The 20,877-nt window shown below is 45.8% G+C and overlaps 1 protein-coding gene across 2 annotated transcripts; it reads right to left on the bottom strand.

The window, feature by feature from the left end:
- Positions 1-8,014: 8,014 nt before the first annotated feature.
- On the bottom strand, positions 8,015-20,462 carry LOC122529780 (protein FAM151B). Of its 2 annotated transcripts, XM_043656214.1 has the most exons (6): positions 20,436-20,462; positions 20,212-20,371; positions 10,218-10,352; positions 9,286-9,500; positions 8,898-9,037; positions 8,015-8,793 (listed from the first exon to the last, which is right to left on the bottom strand). In XM_043656214.1, the coding sequence occupies exons 3-6, from the start codon at positions 10,342-10,344 to the stop codon at positions 8,397-8,399; spliced, it is 879 nt and encodes a 292-aa protein (XP_043512149.1). In that variant the 5' UTR covers positions 10,345-10,352; positions 20,212-20,371; positions 20,436-20,462; the 3' UTR covers positions 8,015-8,396. The 2 variants fall into 2 exon arrangements, with proteins under 2 accessions (XP_043512149.1, XP_043512148.1); XM_043656213.1 differs by lacking the exons at positions 20,212-20,371; positions 20,436-20,462 and adding an exon at positions 15,994-16,231.
- Between the last annotated feature and the right edge of the window lie 415 nt (positions 20,463-20,877).

Here is a 20,877-nt window from a genome sequence, read left to right as displayed (position 1 = left end):
TCCGGCCGGCGGCTTGAGAGATCGCGGAACGCAGTGCGCATGCGTGCGAGCGATATTCGTCTCCCTCCTCCGCCCCCCTGCCGACGCTTGCCCCCCCTTCGGCCGCAGACTTTTCTGCGTCCCCTTCGTTCCTGTACCTGTGCCCTCGTGTGCCACCGCAACAACCGTGTGCACACACGCTGTTCCACGGACTCCCAGTGGACGCGGTACACCTTGAATCCTGCACGCACGTACGTACGATCGATACGCGCCGCTCCGAAAAATCTGACAGCGAATCAGCGTACTTTGAAAGTACCGCTTGGTCCTTTTTCTGCTTGTTCCGTCATGCAGTGGACGCACGTCGCTTCGATTCGCTCTCGTGGTATCTTTAAAATGGGATATTCCGTGACCATCTGGTTCCGGTTGCAAATTCGTATCGATACAACGAAGAGGAATGAAGAATTGTGTTGTTACGTGCAATTTTCTAATTGCTAACGTTGTCACGGTGCATTTCGCAACTACCCTTTTTTTGACCAATGTGCTCGTATTCGTATTTATTAATCCCCCTGGCTTACGATTTTCTTTTCAGTTCGCGTGGCAAGCACTATTTACTGAAATTGTGACATTATTTCAGACGTAATGTAGCTTCGATTTGGAGGAATGACGAAAGAATTGCGTTGTTACGTGCAATTTTCAGCTAACGTGTCACAGTGCGTTTCGAAACTACCCTTTTTGACCAATGTGCTGTTTATTAACCATCTGGCTATGTTTTTTTCTTTTCAATTCGCGAGGCAAGCACCATTTTACTGAAATTGTAACATTACTTTGGACATGATGTAGTCTCGATTTATCAACGTTTAAAGAAACGTAGCTTAAAGAAATTAAATTGAAAATTCGAGTACTAAATTTCGTAGGATTGCTGTCTATCGCTTTTTCTTTTCAAGAAACAGAAGTCGTAACTTGTACGAATGTGTACGTCGATATTATAAATTATAAGGCGAGGGGTTGAGCGAGTATTGGTGCAGTGAATTTGGCGAGAGCGCAGTCTGAACATTACGTAGAAACAGTCTGAATATTACGTTTTCTGACGCGTACGACAAGACGCGCCTGTAGGAAATCCCATCTTTATACAAATCGTCCAGAATACAAACGTGGCGAACGAACTCGCATCCCCGAGCGAACGGGATGTCGCGTCGGTATCCGATCTCACGTCGCGTCAAACGTGTGCGTTCGCATCTCGATGTATGTATCTCGGTACGCGTTTTCCACATTATCTGCCCGTATCGAGCCGTTGCAGCCGATACACGTGTTTCCGTCACGGTTCGCGAGCGATTCGTGTACAGTCCCGATTTTACGATCGTCCCGAGGAGATCGACACCGGCGACCGGCCGCCCCCTCGGCGCCCATTCACTTTCGTGTCGCCATTCAGAGATATTCCAGAGAGGATTCGGAGACCCGATGGTACATGGAGGACCGGTCGATGAAGAAGGGGGCGAGAACGAGAAGTCGATACGATCGCGATGCCTGGCTTACTACACAACCGGTACAACGAGGACTGGTTTTTCGTCGCGTACGGAGGTCGTCCGATGCTTTTTGTCGCCCTTTTAAGCCGGCCACGGTGCGCGGCCACGATAAATAAACACGGTAGCCTCCACTCGACGGCTTCCGCTCCGATTCGATCCCCGATAAAGGCGGCCCCGTTCGCGACCTATCACCAGGACGCATCGCTTCTCTCCGCTCGGAACGGAGGATGGAAAAAAAGGAAGAATTCGCGTCTTCCCGAACGATACCAGTCGGGTCGTATTCAATGCCACATCAGATGTTTATCTGCGCGTCTTTCATTTCCGATTCGATTCTGCTTGTTTCAGATTCTCTCCTTACCGATTTTACACACACACACACACACATACACGTCTGTTAAACTTCGTTTGTTCAATGTATTCGAGGAAACTGCACTTTGCAGATTTTATGCAACCGAGTATGAATGATTCTACATCGTTCTTGAGACACACTCTGTTGCATATGAGACGTACAATTAGATCAGTTAGAAGCAGATTACACGTGAAAACCTAGGAGTCGCTTAATCGTTTCACTTTCGCGCCGGATCGCGTTACCGATATATATTAATTCATTGCCATTTGTCAGAATCGCGGATACGTCGGGAACACTGACTGTTGCGCCGCTGCGAGAACGACGATTAAATTGCATCCACGTCGTAGAATTCGAGCGTTGCCCGCGCGGAACGCGTGTAATCAGCCTGCCAGATAAATGATCCGAGGTCCCAGGTGAGAGGGACGAGCAGAAGAATAAATGACGCTCCGACTTTGACTCTGTGAGACATGCCCGTGGAATGCAGCCGTTTCTAAGCGGCGCGCCGTGAAAATTTAAGAGCAACGATCCAACAGAATGAGCCACGCTCGTGTGTCGCTAACAAATGCTCTCGCGGGTCGCCTGGTATGCATTTCTTTTTCACGGCGATATTAGAGATTAACCTCGTGGCGTGGCCGACCAGCTGTCGACGACTCGAGTAACGCCGCGATAAATGCCGATCCTGATTCTGTGCCTCGGTTCCCAAACTCGAGCAGAACGACGGCAGCAAGAGGCTCACGCCACAGAGAGAACAGCCGCTTCCGTGGAATTCCATCAAGATTTTCGTGGGCACGAAGCGAAATTAGTCACGCGGATTTAGCTATGGTTCTGGTGCCAACGGCTCGCTCTGAATGCATCGATTTGTTCTACCAGGGAGAACATGTTTCGTGCACGAACCTCGTTCGTGACATCGACGTCCGAACGTTTCTTTTCCGCACGGTCGCTCGTTCATTGAGAATCGAAAGTTAGGCACGTGATCGTCGTAGCTTACGGTAATCGAGAACAGGAAAACTGTGGCATTCATTAAGAATTTAGAGATAGATCTGCATTTATGCGATCTATGTCGCTTACGACAATCGAAAACAAGGAACGACATAGATTACAGAAACCTATGAGGAAATTGAGTCCTGTGGCACTCATTGAGAATCTAGAGGTGGATACGTATTTTACGGAGTCGTCGAGTGAATGCGTTTTATGCGGTCGTTGTCGCTTATAGATAATCGGGGACAAGAAATGACAGAAACATTACAGAAACCTATAAGAAAACTAGGCGAAAAGATTGGCGTGTAACGCGCCGGGACACGCCACTTTTGATTGAAAATCTTTCGCCCGGGTTCAGGAGGTTATCTCGGCAGATTATGCTTGTAGGTCACTGACTAGAATCGTAGTTTGCAACTTGGTTTTTCTGTGTCAATCGCGTCCCAATCTTTTCCTCCTCGAACTCGTTGTGAATAACATAACGTTTGGGGGAAATATGTTTTGTAATTTATGTTCACTTTCTTAAAAGTATCTAAAAAGTATCGCGTTTAAGTTGTCACAAACGAATTGATCTGTAGAGAAGGATCGAAAAAGTCAATAATCTTTTGAACAGATTTGAAAACATGGATTGTACAACTGTTTCGAGAAATGTTTTTACATTACAAGTCCCGATGAGAGCAGATAAATAAATATTCTCAAAAATAACAGTTTCAGACAGAATTTATAAAATGTAAAAGCAAAAGTTCTTCTGTCGGAGAAACAGACAAGCTTAAAAAAAAGTTTTTAATATTTGTAGAAAATGGGTGGTCACAGAAGTGTCTTATTCTCAAATTCCTTCTAATTGTTCTTACTGTAGTAGAATGACTGTAGTAGAATAGCAAATTATGTAATATAATCCTTCGATGAGTATTTTATTCAAAAATGAAAAATCTTGTCACACTGAAATTTTAAACTCGTAGCCAGAAAATTATCGATAAATAAATCAGCAATCTTTTATTTCATTTGCGACTAAGCAATACGCGCGTCCAAATTTGCCATCTAATTATCTATAGCTAAACGTTGCAGATCGTGTGAACTTCATCTAAATCTACGTGCTCCTAAAACCCAGCGACAAATTGTTGCGGCGGCGAATCCGCCAGAAACTGCTAATCTGCACGAGGCCTAAAGCAGACGGCACCTGGCGGAGCGTGCAGTCGCATTTCCGTTGCCGGATCACGGACAAATCCGTGGTGAATCTCGTTCTGCACGGAGTGCGTGCACCTGTCGAGCGTGCAACGCGAGTTTCAAATTTCTCTGTCACTTCTGCGAATTTCGAGATAACACTCTGTATAAGAAGCCCAATATTCATTCAAGTCGGTACCTTGCCGAACCACACAGTATTTTTAAAGAGTCAGTCATTACAACTTTCATGCTTTAACTTTTCTATAATTAATCGTGAATAGCAGACAACTCACGCCCGCTGTAAGAAAAAAATGCGTTTTCTTTTATCTCAAAGTCAGAAATACGATTCCTGACATAAATTGATTGTGAGAGTTCTCCAATATATATATATATATATATACAGGGTGTTTCGTAACTCGTGGGACGCACTTCGGGAGCTGATTGCACTTAAAAATAATGAAAGAAAGTCATAAATATATGTCCTATCTGTCTTCGTTTATGAGGTATAATGAATTTTCTGTTTTAATTACTTTTACAAAAGATGCTCGAAATGACCACNTCGTAGTATTTCAGCATTTTCAATCGATGTTGCGTGTACAATAGATTTTAAATGTCCCCACAAATGAAAATCTAATGGATTCAAATCCGGAGAACGAGCAGACCATGCAATAGGACCTCCACGACCAATCCATTTATTTGCAAAGTGTTGATTTAAAAATTTCCTAGCCACTCGGCTAAAATGCGGCGGAGCTCCATCATGCATAAACCGCATATAAAGTCTAATATCGACTGGAACTTCCTCTAATATTTCGTATAAACGCGTGCTCAAAACATCAACGTACTTTGTGCCTGTTAGTTTCCCATTAAGAAAAAAAATGTCCAATTAAAAATTTATCAATTATTCCTGCCCATACGTTTAAACTAAACTGGTGTTGATGTCTTGAATGCGCAATAACGTGTGGATTTTCTTCATCCCAATTATGATTATTATGAAAATTGAATATTACCATCCCTGGTAAAACTAGCTTCATCAGTGAAAAGTATGGTAGATACTCTCTTCACGTTCACACATTTGCAGAAACCAAGTACAAAAAAACGAAAGACATCAAGTAAGTATTATTTGTAAACAGTGCGAATTCTTGCTTACGAACTATTGGGGGTCTATGGAAAGAGTGGCCGGACAGAGAGTTTGCTCTGTTTATAAAATTCGTTATATCTCGTAAACAAAGACAGATAGGACATACTTGTACGACTTTTTTTCATTATTTTTCGACGTACAATCAGCTCCCGAAGTGGGTCCCACAAGTTACGAAACACCCTGTATATACTTTTGGAGTAATCTCCTCTTGTCACGTGACACGAGCAACGGCCACAAGAAAGGGACGAGAGGAAGTGAATCGCGTGGTCAAGCCCGATCGCGATAACCGGAATTTCTTCCTGCCGAAGATCACTCTCGATGGAGTGACCCTTGACATCTCGCAACCCACCAACTTCCCGCCTTCCACCACGCCTCCCCTCTGCTTCTCGTTTTCTTTCACCGTGTTACCTTGGCACCGTGAACGTCGGCGCGAAAAAATCCCGCTCGGAATTCGAACGCGTCGGTACCGCGTCGACAGACAATGAAATTCCTCCTAGTTATTATCCATCGTCGTGCAGGCATGCGAAGATCGTTGACGAACAGAGCTGATCGGTTACGAGAGCAGATGGTAAATAATCGAAAGGCAAACAGAAGAAATGAAAACGGGAGCCTCGACTCTACGACTTGCATCGTTCGTGTCAAATGGTTGGGTAAACAGTAACCGAGGGAACGGGTTCGGTCGGTAACGGGTTCTCCAGGCTGTTTGATCAGCGATCCAACGAATTCAATAATTAAAGGCCTGACTCGATAACGAATCTAATTGATCTCGAGGATCACAGAAAGTCGTTCGCGGTTTCTTTCGATTTTTAATGAACTCCTTGCCGATCGTCTGCGTTTGTTTGCGTGTGGAGAATTATGTCGTAGCTAATTTCCATTTCTATCGCAACGGAGGAACACGGTGCGTTGTGAATGTAACGTCGACTCGTATTCCACGACACGCCTTGCGTGAGCAATCATCAATTTAGGGGATCACTCGCAATACAGGTTTCCAACTTTGAGAAGTTGCTTCTAGCGTCTTACAATAGAAGAATGCGTAAATTGAACAGGCAGAAAAGTACAAATCATCGTAAGCTAAAGTTTCATTTTCAATAGCAAATTTAATTCCCAAATTAAGGGATCAATTTTGAAATTATTCGGTTAATCTTTCAATACATGTTCGTGCATTCTGGTCTTCTGGATTAATTTTTAGTGATGACGTGTTTAATGATCTTAGATTTAACGATTTAAAGAATTTCTGATCGACTTAATTTTTCTTTTGTCATCTGTCCATAAGTGCAAACGTTCAATTTTGAATTTATTTTAACACTTAAATATTCATTCTATTATAGCACTTTGCTTCTTTCTTTATGTTACCTGTATTCCGCAACTGAGTAATATTTTGCGAAATAAATATTTTAAACAGTATTTAATATTTTAGATTCTGTTCAGTTTAAATAAAATAGATAAAATAAATTAAAATAAATTTAAATATTTTCAATACTCTTTAAGGATAATACTACTTTTAAATTCTAAAGATTTACTGTATCAAAGTAATATATACTATTATTTAAGTAATATACTATTTTTAAATTTTAAAGATTTACTGTATCAAAGTAATATATACTATTATTTAAGTAATATACTATTTTTAAATTCTAAAGATTTACTATATCAAAGTAATATATACTATTATTTAAGTAATATATTATTTTTAAATTTTAAAGATTTACTGTATCAAAGTAATATATACTATTATTTAAGTAATATACTATTTTTAAATTCTAAAGATTTACTATATCAAAGTAATATATACTATTATTTAAGTAATATATTATTTTTAAATTTTAAAGATTTACTGTATCAAAGTAATATATACTATTATTTAAGTAATATACTATTTTTAAATTCTAAAGATTTACTGTGTCAAATAAAATATTTTATTTCCAGAGTTATACGTATGCCTTAAAATAAGTAGGATTATTCGCTATTTACTCTATTCAAAATAATATTTTATCCAGCTAATTTTCAACTTGTGTCTCTCAATTACAACATAGAATCAATGCTCGCTAATTATTTGATTTGTACTCTTTCGCTCGCCCATCGGGAAGATTTATCTTTCATAGTTTCGAGAGAAACGTAGTAAAGATGCTCGCGAGAGGTTTCGCGATGGAAAATGCCGATGAATTTTGCACATAATTTTATTGTTTCGTTATCAAACGCGGTGCACCGGCACCGTATTACGCATTCACAATCCTTTGGCTTACAGATATACACGTTTACAGCTTACGTAAAATCTAATACCGTATTTTTTTCTTTCTTTTTCTTCTTTATGTGTTTTGCTCTTTTGCATCATTGCTCTGCACCTATGTCTGAGATATGTTAAAGGCAGGTACAGGAGATACGTCGGTGAACACTAAAGAGGTACGATATAACACACTACGAGTAAATCTCGCATTCGACGCGGTGTATCATAGAAAAAAAGATATCTCGCGCGTTTCAAAGGTGTAAATGGTGCAAAAATCTGTGATAAGTGCGCCAGCGTCGATTAGAATTTTTCCTTCCTTATCACGGCACCGATACGCGTGGTGGTGGTGGTTCACGTCCGGGATGCGAAATTAACCGGGAGTGCGCGCCTGTTATGAGAACGCGTCTGAAAGAAAAACATCGTCAACTCGTTCGCTAAAACAATTTAATTTTCAATTATCGGTAAAATCGAGCAATGACATGGCCCAACTATCGTAACGCCGTTCCGGTATGTTATATCCTACTCTAATCGTTTTAATACGTTTGCTTAATGAATCGAAACAAGCGCCTCGCCGCATTTTTCTATCATAGAAATCTACAAAAAAAAAAAAAAAAAAAAAAAAAAACGGGTCGACGAGTGAAGATCGGAAGAAGACAGCCGTTTTGTTTGGAAAACGGAAGAAAGCAATGGGCACGATGTCCAAGTGCTCGCAAAGCAGGGGCGTCGCGTCGCGATCGACGTGGGAATCGTATCGTATTCCTAAGAAAGCTTCCTTAAAATACTTAGAAAAAACGTTTGCGAATAAAGCTTACACGCTAAAAAGTACACGTTCACGATCGATACTCTAACGGGGAACGTCCGATCGTTTGCAAATCGAGAATGCTTTTTGATTACGAAATTTTGACGATCGTTGATCGGCGATTCGGCTCGCGTTTCGTCAATCTCTCTCGCATCTTTCCTTCGTCGTGGGGCAAAAATCCCCAATCCTCCGTCCCTCAACAAGCCCCACGAGCATACGCGAAACGCGACGAGAATTGTTCAAACCGTTCACAATATCGTCGATAGGAAAGCGGTGATGAAGGTGACGGTAATCACGACGGAAGCGACGCTGACGCTTGACGCTCCGGAGTAACGAAGCTTGTTCAACAGATCTTGCGGCACGTCGACGAACACCTTATTCACTCCGACCTCGCGTATCAGCTGCGATAACTTTTCCGGGTCGACCTTGTCGCCCTCGCTCGACCAAACGGTCAGGGTTGCGTTCTTCATCTCGGAGCTCTTCTCCAACAGCGACTTGATCACCTGAATGTCGTTCGCGGCTAGACCGGCTCTTACCGGGTAAGTTATCGGCTGGGTAATCTTCTGCCTCTTCACGGTGTCAATCATTTCCTGAATTTGCTTCTCCGTGTATCGAGCCTCGGTGATATTGTCCTTGGCGTCGTACCTGAAACGCGAATCGATGAGAAATCTCGAAATCATCCCTCGGAGTTTTGCTACCATTGGTAGTATACTATACTACTACTCGGCGTTGGAATTTCTCGCTCTCACCTGGTGGTCCAGCCGACCGACAGCGTGTACTCTGGATACGTCTTGGCTTCCGTGAGGAAAGATTCTGCGTTGACTGGCACGACAGTCGCGTTCCCTGGCCCAGCGAGTATGTCCGCGTTGAGAAATACGGGGAACTTGATCTGCGAAGGGAGAAGCTAGCCGGTTAACATCAAGGGAGAAAAATGCAGATACTGGCAACGCAAGGCTACAAACAGGCTGCGAAGAATTCCCGATCGAGAGAAACGCGTGGCCATCGGTAATCGAGGCAAAAATAACCGCCAACGCTTTCTGGTATACCGTTTGACGGTGGCGATCGGTGAAACGAGGCGCGAAGGACTCCGCAAAGATGCACACGTCGGTCTATAAATACAACGGACGAGATACGTACGTTGCTGCGAACTCTGTCCAAGATAGGCTTGCTCGCGTTGAAGGCCTCGATGCTCTTGAAGTCTAGCTTGATGCCCTTGCTAACGTTCTTCGCGATCACCTTGTCGAGGAATTCCTCCAGAGTTAGGTCGCTCGAGTTTGCCGGCGGATGTGCCATTATCGGTGTCGTACTGTTCGCTGCTATCGTAACGTCCGCCTCCAGCATCATGATGTCGGCTTTAAACAGGAGAGGCAAGTTTGTAGCAAAGCTGCATGCAGCTTTCGGGTACGAAAGGGAGAGAGACAGGAAGAAGGTAGAGGAGGGTGGTACGTTTGAGAAACGCGATGAGGTTACTGCGGCGGTGAAAAATTCTTTAAAATATCGCGACAAAGCGTGTCTCAGATATCGCTTTGGCCGTACGTTGAAACCGCTCGAAGCGTTTAACGCCGATAATTAAAATCGAGCTTGCGCGACTCGCTGAAGGCAAGCGACACTTTGACGAGATTCTTTGAGAGAAATAAACTTTTCATCGTTTGTGTCTCTTGTGTATCTTGCGTTCTTTTCGCATCTGATCGCCAATTGCTCGCGGTTATCTCGCGTTTGGAAGGATGTTAATCGGATGTTAATTATCGACGGGACGTTGGAAATTCAATCCCGAATCTTGAGAACACGATTTAAGTCTCTCGCGTTGCTTGGTAACCAAACGCGGTGCAAGTATCGTTCGAGATGTGCCACTCGCACGGCATTAAAGCCGACGGAGCGAGACGCACAGGCTCGAACACGATATCGCGACTCTCGGGAATATTTTCGCGAAGCTGGTCGATAGATGGACGGAATTTCATCGCGAAGCGCTGCGTAACGTCGCCTCGACCAATCTATTCATCGTCATCGAGATCTCGTCAAGAGATAGCCAAGAGTGGAGCGAAACCACTTCAATTACGCGATCGACCTACCTGTGTCGAGCACCTTCTCGAGTTTGGACTTGTTGTTGACGGCATGGGCCCAGACGATCTTGGTGAGATTGCCGTTGATCTGGGGAAAGAAGGTGGCCACATCCACGGTGCCGTTATTTGCGCACATGGCAGCTTCTGAAACAGGCAAACGTCGCCGTCTGGTTAAAGGTGAACGCGAGACTTTCCGCATTAATATTCTCGAGGCCCCACTCGACCTTTGACCCAATATTCGCCGGGGTCGCTCCATAATTGAGCGGACTGTGAATTCCTAGCAAACCAGCGGAGGATAGGAGGATCCGGAGGAGAGGTTTTTGGGGGAGGGGTTGGATGACGGAGAATCTCGCCCTACTTCGCTCATTGTGCCTCGAAAGATCGATAATCACATTCATTCGTTACCGTCGTTACCTTCTTCGCCATTGTGTCGGGGATAGTTTACGCGACTGCTCGGAAACACGATGAAAAGAAACAACAACTTCGACTTCTCGACACTCTTCTCTTCCCCTCCTACCGCCGCCCGTTGGTTCGTTCGTTTCGCGTTGCCGGACGACCTATCGTTCGAAACAAAGATTCCGAAACGAGTGTCGTTTGCAAACGTAGCAGTTTATCCAGGATATCCAGCAAATTTCACTCGAGCAAATCGATACGGGACGAATTCCCGATACAATAGTTCCAACTGACCCGTTTCCGGTTCAGCGGACGCGTGCAGGGAGGATTGGTTCTACGCGTTGGTCGATCGGTTATCGGGTCGCGAGAGAAAACTGTTCGCTCGTTGGTTTGCTTGTTTTTTCTTTTTTCTTTTTTTTTTTTTTTAAACACACGTGGAGCAAGACGGTGAAGATCGACGTTACCGAAAAAAATGATCAGATTTGTTCGTCGATTCTTGGAAAACGCGTTAAACACGGTTGAGAAACGGTCTCGGGGGAACTTAAACGGTATGTTCTTTTCGAGAAAGTTTTATTTGCCGAGAAGTTGCTCGCAGCGTTATTTTCAGAGATCGAGCGAGATCTAATATTGGTGTGCCGCGCTTTGCGCGTGAAAACTATCGGTGTGACAGTGTGCCGTCGGTGTGTTGAGAAATAGCCGGTATATAAAAAAAAAAAAAAAAGAAAAAAAAGGAGAATATTCTATCGACCGGTCTTTTATTCGAGTTATAAATAATACAGAGGGCCCGTGGTCGCGCGATTATGCGAGTGTACCGAGAACGAAGAAGTGCAAGCGCAGCGGGTAGTGACGCCTTCTTAAAATCCCGCTATCGCGATTTCTGCATCCGCGAGTCCGTTTTCCATGAAATCCGTCCTCGCGGCGAATATCTCTGCTGCGACACTTCCCGACCGACTTTTTCGTTTCCAAGTCATCGATTCCGTACAGTGGACGACGCGTCGGGGAATCGGTCGTCGACCAGGCTTTACCAAGAAGAATGCAACACCGGCCCATTCTTTCCTCTCTAGAATGGTTGCCCGTTCTTTGAACCGGCACACCAGCAGCACACGCCTAGAGTTCGAGGCGAGATTGACCTCGAACGAGCACGAGTCACACCAACGACGCTCTAATTGGCTGAACAATCGATCGTTTGTCTCCTAGAAGTACGACGGTTTCTGATAATGCGTCATCCTCGCGTGATATTCATTCCCGGCTCGTCGTGCTTTCCTCCTTCGCCGGATGAGAAGTCGTTTCCCCTCTGATTGTGAGTCATTCGACAAGAACGAATTGAAATTGAAGTAAGAATAAACTGAAGTACACGGTCGAACTTTCGTTTCGTCGAGTTTCACCATGTTTAGACGGTATGTCTCGCCTTCTGGGAAATATCGAATACGATAGTTTTCATTTCGTCGCGAATTTCGAGGATCTCGAGACGATGATCACGTTTGTTTCTCGTCGGGAGTTCGGTGAAACTTCCGCTTTGTTTATCGAGGGACACCGATGTACGAGTTAAACAGCAACTCGGTCCCCTCAAGTGAAAGCTGCTTTTACGCCGGTAAAGTAGTCACGGGACCGGACTAGTTGGCACAGCCCTCGGCTACTTTCCACGAGCTTAGACCGGAGTTTCGCAGACGCGCGGATTTCCGGCGGAATTTGCCGGAATGGTGGCCGGTATCGAGCCGGTTGGACGACTCTCTGACTTATAGCTGAACGGTAATCGAACACGGGGCTCGAGTCCGACTTCCATTCGCAGCTAAACTATCGGAAATTCCAATTTCCACGGTAATCGCCGATCGGATTTCAGCGAAAATCAAGGTCCCGATCGTGTCCGTCAGTCTCGACGCCAGTACCTTTCCGCCGCGTAGATACGCTCGCTATAAACGATAAACACACGAGCCACTTTAAATATCGACTGTGCTTAATTTATTTGACGCGCAATTTATTTGATGGACGTGCGATGAAACGTCGCCGATGCAACGACAAACACGTCCGTAGCCAGGACTTTGCAAGCCAGCCCCGTAGAATTTCCCACAAGGTCATCAAGCATCGATGAAACATCGATCCGATGAGAAATCGTCGTGGCCGAGGCTTCGTCGACGTTGACGCATCGTAAAACTCGCGCCATCAAGCTTAAAAGAGACGTCTCCGCTACCCTGCCGATGACAAAGTAGTCTTGATACGATAATAACGCGATAGATTATATACGCGTGATCTATTTCCTACGATGCGATACTGTATATAAGTTTGTTGGTACCGCGTGATACGTGACACCGGGCAGAAAGGATTCGAAAACGTTCCAGGCCCGCTCCTATCGCGATTTCGCAATCAAAAGGTGATATCTGCCTTTAGATAAGTCGCGTGATTTAACCTCTTGCGCTGGAATGCGAAACGTGCCACGCGCACGCCGAGAATCTTTTGTCCCAAAATTACAACATTTTCTCAGTTTTGCGTATGTTGAAGTATGAAGTAAGGCAACACAAATAATAAACTTATTACTTCTTAGTAATTTCTATCCAGTGATATACCGATGAATTCAAAAAGAGGACGAATTATTGTATAATAATATGTCACTCGTTATGGTCCAAGTTGTCAATCAGTTGCCAGCGCAAGTGTTTAAATTCGACTCGTGCCACATCGCGTATCACCAGGTAAGCCTAACTCGTTCCGATATATCAGCCGTGTTTCGAAACTCGGTCGCGTATCCCGAGTCACTGAAACACTTCACCGAATAATCCTTGTCCAAACAACCGATGCTCACGTATAGAAACTAGTTATAGATACCGGCAGTATCGTCATCAAAAGAATTATCTTCGATATTTTTCACGCGACAGGTCCGAAATCAGGTGGGCAGCCGCTTATGCAACGAGACTAAGCATTTTCGTGAGCAAATATACATCGTGTACACGTGTGTATCGCGGATACGTTCAATACCATCTGAAGAAATACGATCAAGGTTCGCGAAAAATTGATGGAACTCATTTTGCTCACGTCTCGTTGTGAAATCGTTCTCAACGCGATCCGGATTTCATCCATAATCTCCATACTTGCGAAGGACGTATCACGTATCATCATTTCGCCGGGAATGACGCTTAAATTTACACGCGAAACGACACGTTACGACTCTAAGCTCCTGTTATATCCGTTATCAGGTAGGCGGCTATGACTACGCGACGTGAACTTTATCACGGACAAATATTTTTACATTAGTATTTTTCTTATTCTATCGAAATTGGAACACGGCTCTCGAGACTGATAAGACGCTATCGAGGGTTACACCGTATGAGTCACTTTTGCTTGATATACGTAGATAAGAGTGCAAGCCTCCCTACCTAACTCGGTAAACAGTGTAACGCCTTACGCAAACGAATCCCGGATTCCGTGGAATTGAAAACGACGACGCCATTATTAGCGTTACAATTAACAACTTGGTTGTAGAAGGTTACGAAAGACAATCGATATCGTCGAGTTTTCTTTTCTTTTTTTTTTTTTTTTTTTTTTTTTTTTTTTTCGCGCGCGCGTTGTACCATTTTTCGTCCGTGCTGCTTTCCTCTCGTTTGACTCGTTATTTCCGTTAGCTGGCTAGCTGGCAGTCGTAGTCGACAACTTTCTCTCGGTGTGTTACTTATTTATTTATTTATTTTTTTGCTAAATTTCTGCTCTACTAAAATCCGTTTGACACGGTGACATTCAATTTTCAAGAATCCATCCGTGGTCACGAATGCGCAATGTCACGCGGTTGCTCTCTCTCTCTCTCTCTCTCTCTCTCTCTCTCTCTCTTTGTATTTCCAGGGATCTCTAATAATATTTACAGCAAACGATACGCGACCGTGTCGACGCTTTCCATAGCCCGTTTATAAGTGACAGTAGCTCGTTAATTATTCCGCTAACGCGCACCTCATATTTATTGTTGTTAAATAGAAAATTTCACGTATCGATCCGGGACCGGGTCAATTAGGCTAATTAGAACTATTAATACGTCGTTAATGGGGCACGGTCATGCGAAGATTAAATTTTTCACCGCTAATTGTCTGCGTGCTTATCTCGATCGTCTCTACACCCCTGTGCGTAATTATCCAGGGAATCTCGCAGACGTGCCCCTTTGTCCATCCGTGAATACACTCGAGCGTCAACGTCTCAATTTGCTCGCGAATTACGACGAGCTGTTAAACGAAGCTACGAGAAAAGAAGCGGAATTTCGGGAACAAAACAAGGACAAAGACTGTTGTCTCGTTGTATCGCTTGCGTTCGAAAGCTGTAGCCCGTTGGCCGATGATATTGTGAAAAAATGATAGCAGGAAATCTTTCCTCTTGATGATTCCCTTTCCTTCCTCTTTTCTCGGCCAGATCGCGAAGCGTCTTCGACGATAACGATTGTTGCTGCAAGAACGATAACTGCGCGCCTCGCAGAGAAAATACTTTCCACCTCTCGCCAGTTCTCTGACGAATTCTGTCTGCCGAGACGAGAATCATCATTCACGGAGAACTGGCGGGATCAATCGAGCCCGAACGTTTATTCTCTGACGAGTGAACGACGAGAGAGGGCAAGAGGAACGCTATAAACAGCTTATTTACGTACTATTTTTGCGCGGTACGCTGGTTCGCATATCCAATGGAACGGTAATCTATTTTTAAGAGGGGTCCGCGATACAAAGAACCGCGTTGCGCGGTTAAAAAGCGCTGGAAAATACCGATAAGCCGGCGGAAAACGAAGCGGAATCGCGGGGCAAGAACACGAGGAAGGAAGGTAGCCGTAGGAGAAGGATTGTTGCAAGTGAGAACCAGGTTACGCCCAGCGTGTACGTTTGCTTTTCGAAGTTAATCGCGTTTTCCCTCCAGCGTGTACGACGACAGAACGACGGAACGACAAACAAACGAGCCGGAGCATTAAGAATCAATTGATTAATCTCGCGGTTTGCCGGCCGTGCGAAATGAAATCGAAAACGTTCGAGCGTATTCTCACGCGAGAGATTTCGTCTCGCCTGTCGAAACGCGGAGAATCGTCAGCGATTTGAAGCGTGCATATCGGACGAAAATCGATTGATCAGCCAAGGGGTTCCAAGCGGACAGAATTTTACCTCCTTTTGCCGAGACGTTCCGAGAGAATACAACGAGCAAGCCCGAACATTGAATCCTCTGCGTCGTTGTTTTCAAACCAACGAATCCGCGAGCCGCGAGCTTAATTGCGCCAATTTGCGACACACTACGAAATCCCACGTTTCCTCTCGAATCTCGATCGCGATCGAGTATAAACGGATCGCGGACACGGGCTGGCGGGCACGAGCTTCGAGAACAATTCCGCGCCGCGATTGATCGCGATTGATCGCGGAGCGAAGGAGAGAAATGTGCAGAGACTTACGGATCAGCGCCAGGAAGAGAAGACTGGTGGCGGTGGTTGTCGTGACACTCTTCATGGTCCCTCGCGGTGAACACTGTGCACGCGTAGAGAAGAAAGAGAAGGCGAGACGATGAGATAGGCGCGCGCGAACAGCGTGCGGCCGAACGGCAAACAGGCTGGCTACTTCGGAAAAGAAAGAGGGAGAGGGCAGAACCGGTACGGCTCTGGTTGCTCAACGACACCCGGTCAACTCGGCAGCCTCGAAACGACTGACTGTCGTCCCGTGGCGTCGATCGATCCTCGAAATCCAACCGTATACAATACGAAGCCGCGTGCACGGAGCTGCCGCCGCGCCACACCGCGCCACTACGCTCCACACCGCTTCGTTCCGCTTCGCGCCGGCCGCACCGCTCCGTTCCTGCCTATATTTCTCGCAACGCGTACAGGACAGGACCCATGGCACGCACACGTGTCCCAGACACTTCACGGTCCCAGACAGTCGGTGAAACGTGGCGTGAATAACAAACCGTGGGAAGGGGGAGGAGCAGGTATCAGGGGGAGCAGAAGCTGCTACGCTCGTTCTTTCTCCCTCTCGATGCGCGAACAGGGGCAGGATGCGTGGATCGAATTAGAAGCCGCTTCGCAGAAAGAAAGGACTCGCAGCGTGTTTAGCGCGCCGCGCGTTTATTGCCCGTTTCCGGTACGCCACACCACGCACTCTCCCCTAAATTCAATTTCCTGATTTCCATGCGACTCCCGAAAATTCTTCCTGCCGATTCTCGTCTCCCGAAGTTCTAACGTTCTTTCTCGCTGCGAAGACGCGTCCAAACGATGAAGCACGTATGCAGCGAATCGAAGGTCGTCAGAGGCGGAGGGAATTTACGCCATGTGCGTTAACCATGTAGCTCATAGTATTTTGCAGCGAATTCGACTGCTTCGTTGCTGGCGCAAGACCAGAGAGGTAAAGCGAAGCTCGACGAAACTAGATGGCGCGTTATCAGAAAATTGTTCAAACAACGAGTATAATTGATATCGGATCGAGGCCCTCGAACGACGTGCGCCAGGTAGTCGAAGCATCTGTGCAAACGATATGTATATATATTTGTGAAACGATGTACATATTCGCGAGCAGTCACGGAAGCGAATTTTCGTCGATTAACCCGCCGCGACCACCGATACATCATCCACCCCGGATTCATTCTACTCTCTCACGCGCATTCCCGATTCGAGTAATCGATAGTTCCCGATTAATCGCCCGTCCTGTTGGAAGGTTTCATTTTTCGGCTTGGGCGATCACGCTCGCCTCGAAACCTCGATGCACCGCGTCAAAGCGAAACGGTTGTGAAAGACGCGCGCATCCTGCCGGTGAAACGGTATCGCTTAGGCCTGTTATCGTAAAAATCCCGCCGGGGATACCCGAGTGGACGTGTCGATCGTGATTTCGACGAAAGAGAATGCCACGATGCAACCTAACTACCCTCTCCATTTATTTGTCCCCGACGCGTTGATTCATTTTTAATTCGCAAAGCGAGATTATTCAACCACTTGCGCTGGCAACTGATTGCGGACCATAACGAGCGACCCGAACCGTGTACAATAATTCGTCGCTTTCGTTTTCCTTTTGAACTCGTCGCCACGATATCACTGGATAGAAATTATCGATTGATTTTGTTTCTATTTTGCCTGGGTTACACTCAGACGTACTTAAAACTGAGAAAATATTGCAATTTTGGTATAAATATTGTCGACGTGCGTTGACTCGAGTTTCGTTTCGTGCACGAAAAGATTCGAGCAATTACGACACGCGCGCGGCCCTGTCATTAGCATTTTAAAACGCAGCCGGCCGCAGTTTGACGAAAAATTTGCCACTCGACGCGACATGTGTTCGGCACGCGAGCCCTAAACGAACCATAAACCCGACGACAGGGGTCGTTTCTCGGATCGGCCGAGGGGTCAGGCCTGAAACATCTGTCGAGGGTTCGCGATCGGGGAGGGTAAACGAGCAGTGCCAATTTCGCAGAACGTTCTGCCATCGTTTTCAGTCGCTTCGATTCCACTGCCTCTCGTGTATTTTTTTTTTTTCCTTTCTTTCTTCTTCTTCGTCTATCTTTTCCGTCGTGGCGTAGCTCGAAGGAAATTTACGAAACGACGAGTCATCAATACGGTTCGCGACTCTTTGTTATTGCATAGACAGACGTGTTAGCAAATTTATGCGCCAGCCGAGTCGTGACGCGAGTCCACGGAAAAAAACTAGTTTTTATCTCGCTGGTTGAACGTCGAGCGTGCATATCGAGTCGAGGAACCGTACACTCGATGGATTTTATCACTTATTGTTAGTTAATTTCTCGATATGAACGCCTCTTGAAAGATTAATCGTTCGAAAACGATTAATTACAATAATCACGTAGGTTTAATGAAGATAGAGATACAGATCTCCTCGATAAAAAAACAACGTTGAACGACGTGGATGATAATTTATCGAACGACTCGTCAGTCTTATCAGCTTTGTTTTTGCCAATAGTGGTAACAGTTAACCACTTGACGAGACGAACGCGAAGAAAGAAAGGAAAAGTGAAAGAGAAGAAGAGGAGCGTAATTATGGGTGGACCGTGGTGGCTGTCGGAACGAGAGGTCAGCCTCGTTGATGGGTTAATTTCTTGCGCGGTCGTCACGCGATTTTTGCGGAAAGGACGTGATATTTACCAAGCCGTGGTAATTGCGGCTCTTTTTGATGCTCCCGAAAGTTCGGCAGCTCGAAACGGAGGGGATGCACGAGCTTGCTTCGACGAAATAACCGAGCGAAACTCTTGGGAAATTTGCTCCGCTCTCTTTGGTCTCTTCTAATCTTCACGCTGGAGGAAATGACCGTTTGCGTTATTTTATTCAGACTCGCGCGAACTCTAAAGTTCGATCGAGGCAAGTGATAGATGGCAGCGAAGGGGGAGGGTGGGAGGGAGGGGATAAGGACAAAACCTCTGACTAAAGACGAATGTTGATTTTTCATAAGTGTTGCGTAATCTACGGGAAGCTCTCGCAACAAATATTCTTCCGGGATTGGAACTTGACAAACATTCGGTATAAGCAGCCTCGTCGTTGAGGTCGGCCGTTTGCGAATCGGCCATAACTCTGGACTTGTCCTTGACTCGTTTCCGGAGCAGAGCGGAGCGGACCACGCGAGCAAGGAAATGGAAATGCATCGGCGCATTCCAAATTTTCCAGGTCGTCGCTGGCTCACCGTGGGCGTGCGTGTATGTGTGTGTGTGTGTGTGTGTGTGTGTGTGTGTGTGTGTGTGTGTATACGTGTGTGGATGCGCCAATACTTGCGCGCACCCTGTACTCAGGGCCGACGCTGTTGAGATACAATAGAAAAATGGGAGTTTCCCCGAGACAATGGGGAATACTCTCCTTTGTAGCGCGAATCGAAGTTTCCCCCCTCGTTTCTCTTCCATTCCTTCTCCCTCTTCCTCTCTTTCTCTCTCTCTTTTTTGCCCGTTACACGCCAAGTCTTTTTCTTTCGCCGTCTGCCGCGAGCACTTGTCGCGAGCTATCCTCTTTAAAGTCCTCCTCCACGGAATCGAAAGACACGGGCCGGCAGACGTGACAATTAGACGTTCCGATGTCTGCTTATGCATTCGTTCGTCGGTTCTTCCCACCGCTCGGAGAAGACGATACCGCCGCCCGTTTCAAAGAAATCAAGGGCAAACAAAGACGGTAACACGGAGCTGTCGGCGGCTCGAGCACGACGGTGCTCCTAATCGCGGATGAGAACTCCGGAGTCGTCTCGCGAGCGAAATATTCCATTCGAAAGAGAAGCGTCTGCATGCAAGAGACGGGAGAGACGTACGACGCTTCGTCGGTTATTGATTCTCAGGGCACTCCACCAGGCTACCGCGAGCGCGGAGAAACGCGAAGGAATTACACCCGCGAGAAACCCACGGCGGCGTAATTAATTTCTTAGCGGCGTCTTCATTTCCATTCGATTAATTTGCAACCGAGGCGACGTTTGCCGCGAGTGTCTCATACGACTCGCGTGGTTCAGATTGGTCGGGGTCAACGATTGCATATGCTGTTGTCCGTTGTTTAACGCGTGCCCGTTACTGTTTCATCGCTGAATGCGCTGAATCATTCATTTCGCCGGTTTATCGGATCGTAAATGAATTATTCTCTGGCTATATTCGCTCGCTACAACGTAATGTCGTCCCCACTATCGCGCGTATCGTATATTTGTGGATCGCCTACCGTGGTACGTTTCTTCTCCTTGCTGGCCCTTGTAAACGCCTCTACTACTCCACCTAGGGCCTAGAGCGACTCGATGGGATTTCGAAAACTCCTCGACGATGAATCGCAATCGACATCGATCGCATGCTCGTGCCACTGCGGTGTCAGATGTTAAGCATCGCTAATGTTAACGAAGAGCGTTACATAAGCGTCGGGATCAATACGGAGCAACGTGTATCTTTTACCAGCAGTTGAAAAGCAAGGCTGACGAGCGCGAGAGATAGAGAGTCGCTAGCTTCTTACTTTCCACGGAACTCGAGAGAATTTGTCTTCGGCAAATGATGGATTTTTCAGAAACAAATCTAATCGCTGGTAGAGATAACATTGAACAGAAAAAATTAGGAAAAGCGATCCGGAGTGCAAATATATACTGTTGCAAAAGTATTCAGAAAAAATTCACGCTATAGACAAAGGTACAACGTTTCCTCGTGCTTTATTCAAATTGAAACGATCAACTCGGCGCGATGAAAAATTCAATTGATCTTTTTTAGAAATTTGAAAAATAGATGACGAGCGTGTCGTTCGTTGTTATCAACGCTCGATGAGTCCGCGTGCGTGGTTACTCATCGACGATAAGGAAGTTAATCCCAAGAGTGTCGCGAATGATTTTTTTGCTTTCAAAGGATT

The sequence above is a fragment of the Frieseomelitta varia genome, unplaced genomic scaffold (genome assembly GCF_011392965.1).
Source record: "Frieseomelitta varia isolate USP_RPSP 00005682 unplaced genomic scaffold, Fvar_1.2 scaffold_308, whole genome shotgun sequence".
NCBI classification, from domain to species: Eukaryota; Metazoa; Arthropoda; class Insecta; order Hymenoptera; family Apidae; genus Frieseomelitta; species Frieseomelitta varia.
This window is presented reverse-complemented; position numbering and strand designations above follow the sequence as displayed.

Coding starts and splice junctions, on each gene's coding strand:
- LOC122529780 (XM_043656213.1), bottom strand. CDS start 16,048: ATGAAGAGTGTCACGACAACCACCGCCACCAGTCTTCTCTTCCTGGCG. Junction 10,353..15,993: donor TCTCTTCCTGGCGCTGATCC/GTAAGTCTCTGC, acceptor TGCCTGTTTCAG/AAGCTGCCATGTGCGCAAAT. Junction 9,501..10,217: donor CGAGAAGGTGCTCGACACAG/GTAGGTCGATCG, acceptor TCCTGTTTAAAG/CCGACATCATGATGCTGGAG.